Source organism: Crocuta crocuta, unplaced genomic scaffold, assembly GCF_008692635.1.
Source record: "Crocuta crocuta isolate KB4526 unplaced genomic scaffold, BGI_CrCroc_1.0 scaffold29, whole genome shotgun sequence".
NCBI lineage: Eukaryota > Metazoa > Chordata > Mammalia > Carnivora > Hyaenidae > Crocuta > Crocuta crocuta.
Window position 1 is genome coordinate 2,562,902 of NW_027533280.1, and position 12,250 is coordinate 2,575,151.

General features: G+C 54.9%; 1 protein-coding gene across 1 annotated transcript in view; it reads left to right on the forward strand.

Moving 5' to 3' along the window:
• The first annotated feature begins 206 nt into the window (after window positions 1–206).
• LOC144218085 (RILP-like protein 1) overlaps window positions 207–12,250 on the forward strand; it is a 22,797-nt gene continuing 10,753 nt past the window's right edge. Inside the window, exons 1-4 of the mRNA XM_077747912.1 lie at window positions 207–323; window positions 940–1,161; window positions 9,395–9,567; window positions 11,253–11,345. Of these exons, the coding sequence (XP_077604038.1) occupies window positions 207–323; window positions 940–1,161; window positions 9,395–9,567; window positions 11,253–11,345 (605 nt within the window). The remainder of the gene's footprint in view (window positions 324–939; window positions 1,162–9,394; window positions 9,568–11,252; window positions 11,346–12,250) is intronic.

Here is a 12,250-nt window from a genome sequence, read left to right on the forward strand (position 1 = left end):
GGCGGCATGAAGGTAAGAGACAGGGTCAGGGGCCACTTTCGGGGGCCAGGGAAGGAAGGGCCTCTGTGAAGAGGTGACGGTTGAGCTGAGGCCTGAAAAACGAGGGGAACCAGCGCGGGGGACCGGAGGTCGGGATGAGCTTGGAGGGGACCCGGGGCAGGGGAGGAGGGGGCTCACCTGCTGCCCACGCTCACACCCCCGCAGGCATGTCGGAGCGCGAGCGGCAAGTGATGAAGAAGCTGAAGGAGGTGGTGGACAAGCAGCGAGACGAGATTCGTGCGAAGGACCGGGAGCTTGGCCTGAAGAACGAAGATGTGGAGGCTGTGAGTGACGGGCCCCGACCCCACGCCCGCCCTCCCGGCAAGCGGTCCCCTTCTGTCCCTCCGTCTCCCCTCGTGGGCTCTGGTCGGGGGGGGGTCCCGGAAGCAGCAGCCTTGGGGAGGACCCTCAGCCAAGTGTGCACAGCAGCAGGAGGGGACATGGCCCTCTCTGCCCAGTGATCTGCTCCTTCCACACCCAGGGAGGTACTGAGGCTCCGTCAGCCTTTGTTCTGACCCAGGCACTTCCGTCAGCCCACCCTCTTCGTGGCCTCTGTGAGCAGGCCAGCGTGGTCCAGGCTGCTCTAGAGACCCATACAGCATCTCCACCTGATTTAGAAAAAGACACCCCGTTCTCAAGGCACGTTACTTCTGTCTGTTGGGAAATCGTCATAATATACGGACAAAAAACACTTATCTTCCAACTGTTATAAAAGTATCACAGTAAATATCCAAATTGCCCATTTCTGGCATCAACAGTTCTAAGAATGTGAGCAAACTTCAAGCAAATCAATATATCTCCGGTGTGAATGGCACGCTTGTAGATGATTTGCCCTTGTGCAGTGTACAACATGAGCTACTACACATGGCAGCCCCATAAATGGCCTTCCTCTTTCTCCAGCTGCAGCAACAGCAGACCCGGCTGATGAAGATCAACCACGACCTCCGGCACCGCGTCACAGTGGTGGAGGCCCAGGGGAAGGCCCTGATAGAACAGAAGGTAGAACTAGAGGCCGATCTGCAAACCAAGGAACAGGAGATGGGCAGCCTGCGGGCGGAGCTTGGGAAGCTGCGGGAGAGGCTGCAGGGTGAACTCAGCCAGAACGGAGAGGAGGAGCCCGAGGTAAGTGGGAAGCCGGCCACTGAAGCCAAGTGGGAAGGCTGGTCCGTGAGCTGGCTCGAGGTGGGCAAGCTCAAGGTGGTGGCTTGTTTCTCCGGGTACACTTAAGGGAAGTGGGAGCAGCCTGAGGGAGGAGCGATAGTGTGTAACTCATGGACTCTGGAGCTGGTTGGCCTTGGTTCGTATCTAGCCTGTTACTACCTCCCTGACCTTGGATAAATCATTTAGACTTTCTGTGCCTCAGTTTCCTCTTGTCTAAAATGGGAATAATAACAGTCCTTAGCCCCAGATCATTATGAGAATTAAGTGAGTTAGTTCAATTACGGCGTTAGCTGTTGTTGTTATTACCATGATTGTCTGGAGGAGTCAAAAACGCTTTTTCTAAGGAGGTGATCAAGGGGCACCTAGGGGGTTCAGTCGGTGAGGCATCCGACTCTTGATTTCTGCTCAGGTCGTGATTTCATGGTTTTTGAGATCGAGCCCCGAGTTGGTCTCAGTGCTGACAGCTCGGAGCCTGTTTGGGATTCTCTTTCTCCCTCTCTCTCTACCCCTCCCCCAATCGTTCTCTCTTTCTCTCTCAAGATAAATAAGCATTTTTAAAAAAGAGGTTATCAAAAGAATGAGAGAGTAAACAACCCAAGGAGTGAATTCCAGGCAGGGGAGTGGCACACACAAAGGCCCTGTGGCAGGAAAAATGCCAGTGCAATCAAGGGAGCATCAGGAGACAAGGGTGCCTGGGATGCCTTGTGAGGGGGAGGAGGAAGGTCTGAGTGAGGTCAGAGAGAGGGGCACGGGCCAGGCAGGCCACAGAGCCGAGTTTCATCTTCTACCAGAGAGCGCTGTGCTAAGTGCTACGGAGGTTCAAAGAGCTTACAGTCCAGTGCAGGAGACAGGCTCCGACACCCACAGCCACTTAAGGCGGGAGGGGATTATCTCAGTGGTAAGAGACTGTCTTCTGGGTTCCCTTAAGGAAAATGGGCATGAGGTTTACTTGGGAGGTGATCCCAGAGATCAGGGGCATGAGACAGGGGAGAAGGAAAAGTGAATTGGAGGGTGTTATTGCAGTGGGAGCTCAGTCCTGCTGGGACCTCTGAGAATCCTCCAGAAGTGTCTTTTGGAGGAGAAAGGCTTGGACCGTTTATCCACAGGCACCCGCCCCCAGTTGGCTAATCATGGCCGGTGGGTGGGGGGGAGTGTTATCTCCCTGACATTCCTGGGCAGAACTCATGGAGCAGATCTCCGGGCAGAAATGAAAGATATGCGGTGTGTGCCTGGGGGCAGGAGGGGGGAGCTGTCTACATGTCTGGAACTATACCACAGCTGCACCTAAAATCCGGATAGGCCCAGGGCTGTGACACAGGGCACCAGAGGGGTCTGCCCCATAGAAGTGCCCCCAGGAGGGGCGGTACCGGGAACACAGAGAGAAGGCAGTTCATCCTGATGGGGGTGGCGCGTGGTTTCAAGGAGGAAGTGTCCCTTCAGCTGGATGTCAGTGTTAACAATGCTAAGATTCTTGGGGCTCCTGGGTGGCTCAGTCGGTTGAGCATCTGACTTCAGCTCAGGTCATGATCTCACAGTTCATGGGTTCAAGCCCCACGTCGGGCTCTGTGCTGACAGCTCAGAGCCTGGAGCCTGCTTTGGATTCTGTGTCTCCTTCTCTCTCTGCTCCGTCCCTGTTCATGCTGTCTCTCTCTTCTCAAAAATAAATAAGACATTTTAAAAAATTAAAAAAAAAAAAAAAACCAATGCTAAGATTCTGATAGGTAGTTGTAGAGGGCGGATGTGCTGCTTCCGAAAAACACAGTGGGCTGTTCGGGAAGGGCTCGGGGCTTACTCTTTCTTCCAGCAAATACTTACTGACTGTTTTAGGTTTGCAGACACTATGCTAGGTTCCTGGGTTACAGGTAGGGGAGGGAAGACAGATGCGCCCTCCATCAGGTTGGCTCAAATGCTGGCACGGTTCTTAGGTATCTTGTGAGTTCAGTCCAGACACTTCATGTTCTCTGAAGGACAGGTACCTGGGATACAGTTAGGGAGATAAGGGAAAGAAGTCTTAAAAGGGAGAGGTTCAGGCTTGCTTTTGGCTAAAAGTGACAGAAGCCTAAATTAAAATGGTTTAAGGAATAAAAAAAACAAAAAGAGGAATTTTTGGTTGTAAAGCTAAAAGCTTTGAGTTCATGATGGCTTCAGGCATAGCTGGTTTCAGGGGCCCAGAGGATGCTATCAGATCTCGCAGCTTTGCTTTCCTCTGTGTCGGTGTCGTTCTCAAGCTGGCTCTTGCCATATAGTGGCCCCTGGTTACTCTACCAGCATAGCAGCCCCGGTGAAAAGAAATGGCCTCTTTCCCAAATTCCCAGCAAGTCTCAGGGAACCCTCTCGGCCCATCGCTGAACCAATCGCTGTGGCCTGAGGTCTGGAGTATGCATGGGGTGTCCGATCCCGAGTCACATGGCTGCGTCGCGTGGTGCCCATCCATGCCGCATGCACCGGAAGTGGGCAGGGGGAGTTTCTCCAGGGGACGCGGCAAGGACACAGCCCGCACAAGTATGGAAATGGTTGCAGGACAGAGATGGCAGCTGTTGTCTGCAGCGCCAGGAAGTGGGGGCCCAGAATGCCACCCACAAGACTCTGAGCAGTGAGGACTGTGGGGTCCCCCACAGGATTCAGCGGGGGAGGAGTGGGATGAGCTGGGAGGGCACTTGGGCGGGGAAGGAGCTGAAGGCAGATGTGGCTGTTGGGAGCCCTTTGCAGAAATCCAGGCAAGAAAGGCGAGCTCTGCGTCAGATCTATGACGATGGGACGGAGGGGATGAGACAGAGGCCAAAACAACCCATAGGCGCAGCTGAGGGCAGTGTCCCCCTCCTCCCCAGTGTCCCTCTTCCAGCCCCCTGTGCCCCGCGAGAACTCAAGCCTGTCCCCTCCTGGGAAGGCGGAGCTCGCTGCAAACCCAGGTCCCAAGGACACCACCCCAGCCACGAGACTCCGAGCCCTGCTCCAGATCTATTTAGCGGCAAGGACAGGGACACGCCACGTCCCCATGGCCCGACTGCCCCACCCATTTCAGTTTCCCCTGCTGGCACCGAGCGGGTGGGGCAGAAATGGGGGAGTGAAACCAGGTAGCAGTTACAACTAACCCGCCGAACTGCTTTGCAGAGTCTCTTCCCAAACTCGGGGCGTCCTGGCTGAGTCTGACCCCCTCCCTCAGGGCTGGGTAGGGTTCAAGATGCTTGTCACTCAGACGGGGAGGCTGCGAGTGGTGGCTTTCCACCTGCTGCCGCGGGGCTGGGGCTCATCCATCCTGTCGGTGCTCAGTCTCCCATCTGACACGTGGGGGGAGTGAGCTTGAGTTGGTTTAGTAGGTCAGCTAGTTGGTGTGGCAGGAATGGAGGCATCGGAGGCGGGCACGGTGTGGGGTGGCTGGGATGCCTGGGGAGGAGTGTGGGGCAGGCACTCCGGGCAGGAGGGAGAGCGCGCGCCGGCCTGGAGAACGAGCGGGTGCAGCGGGGTTGGTGGGCTGGTCCTGGCACAGGATTGGCGAGAGGAGATGGGAGCTATGGAGGGATCCAGGGGTGGGAAGGAATCAGTTCTCACCAATGCCTTGGCTACCCCGGTTCTCCCCCTCGATTCGTGTGATCCTTTCTGAGCTCCATCACTGTCTTCCACTGTGGCCTCCAGTAAACAAGCCTCCTTATATATTTTACAGTATAGTTGCTGAGACATTCACATACAATTCAGCTACTTAAGGTATGCAAGTCAGCGGGGTTTAGTGTGTTCACTATGTTGTACATCCATCACCACGATCTAGAACATTCCCATCACTCCCCAAAGAAACCCCGAACGCATTAGCAGCCACTCCCCTTGTCTCCGTCCCCCAGCCCCCGGCCACAGTGAAGCTGTTTTCCGTCTCTGCGGGTCTGGCTGTTTGCGGACATCTCAGGGACGCGGGTCACGTATGTAACACGTGGTCCTGACTGGCTCCTTCACTCGCCGTGTTTTCTAGCTCGTCCAGTTCCTCATGTTTTCACTGGAGGCTTTCCTCCCTTGCACAGGTGGACATAGAATCCCCTAGAAAATGATTTGGTAGGCTCCCTATCTAAAGGATTTCATCTAAAATCAGTAAGAAAACCGTGAAGCTAATAGTTACCTACTTGATGTCTCTGCCTTGCAAATTCTGACATCTTAAGAAACGTTGGTTTATTTAAGTGCTCAGGGAAAGCAGACAGGGGCCTGCTGGCCGGCGAGTGGAGCCGGGTTTGCCGGCTGAATGTATGCGAGGTGGGCCTCGTTACGAGGTGACGAGGTGACAGTCCTCCCCACCCCCCATGGCTGGGCCAGGGTCTTGAAGGAGCATAGTGGCCTTGATGGGGGGGGAGGGGGAGAGGGAGAGGGCCCAGGGGGCGGCGCCTCAGGACGCGGTGGAGGATGTGGCCTCCCTTAGGCCAGCCTGGCCCCACTGCGTGTCAGCGGGCCTCCAGCACCTCCCTGGGGAGCGGCCGGGGCCTCAGGGCATCTCCCTCGAGCTGCGCCCAGAGCACCTCCGGGGACTGGCGGACAGTCCCCGATAACCCCGGCCACCTCCGCGGTCCCTCGTGGAGTAAGCTTAGAAGCCCCATAGCCGATGGGCCTGATTCCCAGGCTGGGAAGAGCCTTTGCGGTGCCTCCCAGGACAGAGGGAGAGCCGGAGCCCCCCGCTTTCCCTCCTCTGTGCTCTGGCTTTTTTGCAAACCTGTCTGGGAGTCCCCCGAACTCTAGGACGCGAGGTTGCCACCCTGATGAAAGAGCTGCCCTTCTCCAGAGAGAAAGAACTCAGATCTGAGGAAGCCTTTCCGTTTCTTGGGTGCTTACAACCCACGGTGGGGGTGGGGGGGAGGAACACGCCAGGCCCGGAGGAACAGGGGGTGGGGGGGAGCAGACACAGAAGGAACATAAAAAAAGGCACTAGCTGCTATGTAGTGCCGGCCCAGTGTTGCCGTGTGGACCCGGGGTGACCCAGTCTTCCAATATTTTTTCCAAAAGGAAGCACAAGACACAAACTTCAGTGTGAAATCTCCTAATAGACAACAGTTGGGAGGGGCGCCTGGGGGCTCAGTTGGTTGAGCATCCAACTTGGGCTCAGGTCATGATCTTGCTCTTTGTGGGTTCAAGCCCCACGTTCGGCTCTGTGCTGACAGCTCGGAACCTGGAACCTGCTTCAGATTCTGTGTCTCCCTCTCTCTCTGCCCCTCCCCCACTCACACTCTGTCCCTTTCTCTTAAAAAGAAATAAACATTAAAAACATTTTTTTAAAATTAAGAAAAAACTGTTGGGAGCCAATTCCAAAGAGTTTTAGAGCACAGTGAAGGCCAAACACAATGTGTGTAGGGGCTGGGGTGGGCCCAGACTTCCTGGCAAACTCCTACACATTCGTCAAGACCCCATGCACAGAGGCTACATCTGCAATGTCTTCTGCTATCCTTCCCAGTTAGAGTTTGATGTCCTTGCACCTCTTATTATACGACCTTACAAGTTTCTATCTGTGTGTATCTTCCCTCCACCCCCAGATGATTCATCTCACTAGCTCAGTGCCCAGCAGGCACACAGGTGATGCTCAATAAATATTGAATGTTTATTGAGACATCCAGTATTTATCGTGATCACCAGTTATCTCTTGAATGTTTATTACAGACATCCAAGGATGCCCCTTGGTTAACCTGGGCAGGGGAGGAGAAAGGGACTGGCACTGGCGAGTGCCTGCTGTATACAAGGCACTTGCTATGCTTGGTCTTGTGTAGAGGACACCGTCCAACTGTGTGGCTCTATAGGAGGTGGACGCTGAGGATGTCCCCTGGGGACACAGCCCACTGGAAGGTGTGGCATCAGCAGATACCTAGAGTGCCTTCTTGGGAAGTCAGATCCTCCAACATTTCCCCCTACTTCCTGGGTGGGCAGAGGCCCCACTCCACTGCCCAGGTGGCTTGGGGATGGCATATGTCAGCTTTCCATTTTCTGCCGCAGCCAGGCGCCTCCCCTGCTCTGTGCTGACTCCTGGTCAGACCCACTTCCCCCGCCTGGGCCCGCTGGGTGACTCTGCTGTCACCTGATCTGCCCTCCTGAGTGGTGTCTCCTTTCAAGTGTCCTTTCCCAGAACAGCCTGTGCTGACGGCCCCGGGACAGAGGCATCTCGGCTCTGCCTCCCGGGGTCCTTCAACATCCTGGCCTCTGTTGCCGGCTGGCTCGGCGGGCACGTGTCCCTGTGCTGCTGTGGGGCTTGGGGGGGGTGGGTCTCTGTTTCAGTCCCACTCCCCGCTGTTGCAGAGTTTCCCCGTTGTCCTGAGCGTCCATCCACTCCTACTTGATGATGGGAGACTGGCGGTTCAGGGGTGCATGAAGCACCTGCAGGTTTGGCCAGACGACTCGCACGCGGCTCACAAGACCTTCCTTGCTCTAGAAAACGGAAAACACGCGCGTGGCGGCGAGGCTGTGGGGCATGTGGAGCCTCCTATGCTGCTGGCCGAACGTCAAGTGGGGCAGCTGCTGTAGGAAACAGTTAAACACAGAGAGACCCCGTGACCCGGCAGCTCCTCCCTGCGTGTACACCCAGAGGAATTGAAAACGGGCTCAGACAAACCCTTGTACACAGACGTTCGGGGCAGCCCTGTTCACATTAGCCCAAAGGTAGAAACAATCGAAATGCCCGTTGGTGGATAACAGGATAAATAAAACGTGGCATATCCATGCACGGAATAGTATGCAGCCATAAAAAGGAATGAAGCAGAGGAGCCCGGGGGGCTCAGTCAGTTAGGCATCCGACTTCGGCTCAGGTCATGATCTCACGGTTCATGAGCTCAAGCCCCGCGTCGGGCTCTGTGCTGACAGCTCAGAGCCTGGAGCCTGCTTCAGATTCTGTGTCTCCCTCTCTCTCTGCCCCTCCTCTGCTTGTGCTCGCTCGCTCACTCTCTCAAAAATAAATTAAAACATTAAAAAAAAAGGAATGAAGCACTGACTTTCTACGGCCTGGATGAACCTTGAAAACACGGTGCTAACTGAAAGAAGCCGGACACAAAAGGAAACATACTGTTTGATTCCATTTATTCGAAGTGTCCAGAAAGGCAAGTCCATGGAGACAGAAAGCAGATGGTGGCTGCCAGGGGCTGGGGGAGGGGGCTGGGGAGCGACGGCTAGTGGGTGTGGAGTTTTCTTTGGGGTGATGAAGATGTTGTGCAACTAGACAGGTGGCGACTGCACAACACCGCGACTGTACTGAATGCCACCGAATTGTGTAGGCCAATTTTACATTAAGTGTGTATTTCCACAGGTTTTTTGTTTTGTTTTAAAAACCCTCTTGCTGTGAGAAAGGGAGGGAGGCCGGGGTTAGGGTCTGGCCTGGAGCAGGTGACACTTAGCATGTTCGGGTCCGTCTGAGTGGCCTGCGTGACAGAAATGCCCACGTGTGCACACCTGCCGTGATGTTACCTGCCCACCCCCGGGGGCCCCCACTCACCCCTCAGCCATGGGGAGGACAGGGCTCAACTGGAAGTCCGGTAACCGATGCGAAAACGTGTATGACATAATGTTAAATGAAAAGGGAAGAGAAAATTGTGCACAAGCTCCAATTTTAACAACTTTGGCCAAATTAGCAATGGTCTTATTAGCAGTGGTCTTAGTGAGAATGTGAGGAGAGAAGGGGCGCCTGGGTGGCTCAGTCGGTAAAGCGTCCGACTTCAGCTCAGGTCATGATCTCACAGTTCGTGGGTTCGAGCCCCCCGTAGGGCTCTGTGCTGACAGCTCAGAGCCTGGAGCCTGTTTCAGTCTGTGTCTCCCTCTCTCTCTGACCCTCCCCTGCTCATGCTGCCTCTCTCTCTCTCTCTCAGAAATAAATAAAGCATTAAAAAAAATAAAGAATATGAGGAGAGAAGGTGGGAAAAGGAAAGCAGTTTATGAGGGCGGCAGCATTTGGGGTGTGCTGTTTCTTCCCCTTGGACACCGTTTAACGGTGTTCGTAATAAAACCCGGAGTCGGGCAGGCGGCGCCGGGCCGGCAGGTCTGGCTGTTGAGAAGGCGAACGGTGAACAGGTGGCCACAGCTTCCGTCCCCAGAGCACTGCTCACTGCACGGAGCGTGAGAGAGGCCGCCTGCGGGTGCCTGAAATAGCGCCGTCGGCAGAGCTGCGAGGCCCGGGAGGGTGGGGATCCGGGCGCCGGCAGAGGGTGCGGAGTGGGCGCCCCGAATCCATTACCGGCATCTCTGCCTCCTCCAGGCGGAGCCGGGCGGAGAGGAGTGCGTCTCGGAGGCAGAGAAGATGGCCATGGACCTCAAGGACCCCAACCGCCCCCGGTTCACCTTGCAGGAGCTGCGGGACGTGCTGCACGAGCGGAACGAACTCAAGTCCAAGGTGTTTTTGTTGCAGGAGGAGCTGGCGTATTACAAGAGGTGAGCGCCCGGCCGGCCCCTCGCTGGGGCTGTGCGCAGCTTGGGCGACACATGGCTGGCATCTGTCTCCCTCCCGGGGTCCCTGTCTGGAAGCACGTGGGCGCGAGTTCACGATCCCTTTCTGAAACTCTCGGGCGGGGTGCGTTTCATACTTCAGCCCTTCCCAGCTGTTAGAAAGGAATACGTAGCGTCCCCACCCGGCAGCACCCCCGGCAGCGCCCCAGAACCAGCCCCGTTAATACTTCTGTGGCGAAACATGTGAACAGTCATACAACGTGGGATAAAGAATCACTGTGATCAGCCTCATGAGAGTTTTTCAGGGGTTGCCACCAAGTGAATGACCAGAAAAAAAGAATTTTCATTTTTAGAGCTTTTTGGATTTTAGAACTGCAGATAAGAGATGATACAGCCGCACAGCCTACATATTTGTTCATTCGGTCCTTGGCCAGTGAATTCTTTGCATATATTAGAGCTGCGCTGTCTCCGACGATAGCCACCAGCTGGGTGGCTATTTAAATGAGTTAAATTAAAATAAAACTGAAAATCTTGTCCCTCAGTTGTACATACGAGTTCAGCTTTATACACACTACTCCTCTATTGGTTTCTCAAAGCATACCACATGTGTTTCTACCTCAGGACCTTTGCACTTGCTGGCCCTGTAGCTGGGGAAACATTCTCTTTGGCTCTTCCCTTGGTTGACTCCTGGTCACCCAGGATTCAGGTCAAGGGTCACCTCCACAGAGAGGCCTTCCTTCCACAATACCACCCATTCAAAGAAGTGCCCCGTCCCAGTCACTATCCCTTTACTGGGTTCACGGTCCTTCACCATCTTATTTAAAACCCCATTTCTTAATGTGCTTAGTTTATTGTATGTTTCCATGCAGAAACATATTCCAGACTGTAACAACATGAGACCAGAATCATGTTTGTCCTACTCATGGCTAAGTTCCCAAGACTTAGGATAGAGCTTAGCACAGAGTAGGTTTGCAGCAAATACTTCTTGAATGGAAAGCCAGAAGGAGGAACAGATGCACCAGATGTAGGGAAAATGAGAGGCACAGAAAATACGGTGCCATGTATTTTTACTGAAAACCCACTGTAGGCCCGGCACATAAGAATGTTTTACTGATGCTGTGTGTGCACTGGCTGTTCAAAGGGAGCGATCACTTCTCAGGGATGGGGGAGAAACCAGGAAGGCTTCATGGAAGAGGTGGCATTTGAACTGGGCCCTTCCCTAAAGGATAGGGTACTTTTCACCTATGGGAGATGTTGAGGGGTGGGTGCCACATTCCAGATGGAAGAAACAACCGCAGAGGTATGGAGACAGCATCTGGCAAGGACAGGTTCTGTGTGGCAAGACTCTTCAGAGGAAACTGAAGATTGCCTTTTTGAGATGTGGCTTCCTTTCCTGAAATTCTTCACATTTGACCAGTTGGGCCAAAAAGACCACAGGCACCCATGTCTACTGCCTCCAGGGCCGGCCTCCCTCCTAACTGGCTGTGCCCGCTGCTAAGAGGCCAGCCCCCCAGGCAGACACTGTTGGGGCACAGGGCACTAATGCCGTCTTCCTAGGTCCCCCTGTTCCCAGTAGAAGCCCTCCCAGACCATCAGACTCTACCCTTCTAGAATATTCCAGCTCTTACAGAAGTTTTGACTCTTATCTCACACCTCTCACCTCCTTCCAGTGAAGAAATAGAAGAGGAAAATCGAATACCCCAGCCTCCACCGGTCGCCCACCCGAGAATGTCCCCCCAGCCGGAGTCTGGGATCAAGCGACTGTAAGTGCCGTGCTTCTCGAGTGTGGGGCTGCTCGCTCTCGGCTGACCCGGTGGTCCACACAGCCTCTCACTTCTGGGCACCTGCTCCAGGGCCGGGCTTGTCACTAACCACCTCCTGCTGGGACAGGCCTAACCCCCGGGGCACGATGGGCCTGGCCCTCTGTACCTGAATGCTGAGCTCCTTCTCGGGGTCCCCGGGCAGAGGGGTTTGGGTGAGGCTGAGAGGGCGGAAAGGGGGTGGGGCCTGTGGCTAAGGCTCAGGGCCTGAGCGTGTCAGCGGGGGCCTGTCTCTGAGCAGCAGATAAGGCCAGTGGGACAGACTCATGCATCTGGAGGGATGGGCCTGGTTCACCCACCAGTGCGTTTCGTGCAGGCTCCCACACCCTCCCCCTCCCTCCATTAAGTGTTTATTGCCACGTTCTACATGCAGAGAGTCACGCCCTGTTTGCTGTGGGGGCGCACAGGGAAGACACAACTCAGCCATGCCCCTCCACCAGACTTTAAACTACTTGAGTGGTTCTTTACATCAAAAGACTCCTTTGAGACTCTGAGAGTCTGTAGACCCTCTCCCTGGGGGCGGAGGAAGACTTCGCCTGCAGCCCTTTAGGTAAAGGGTTAAAGCTTCTGGTCTAGTTGGCTCACGTCCGCTAAGAGCCTGCTATGCACCAGGTACTTTCCTGCAGCCAGATGACCTCGTTGAGTCCCCACTGTACCCCTGGGAGGTAGAGACACTGTCATTCCCATTTTACAGTTAAAGAAACTAAGGCAGCTGCCTAAGGACATTCGGTTATTAAGGTGCAGAGCCAGGGTTCAGACCTAGGCAGCCAGAGCCCACGTTTCAAACTGTTTGCAGGGTGCGCGTGCTCACACGGTTGTCTTGTAGCCGTGGTTACCCGCCCCCCACC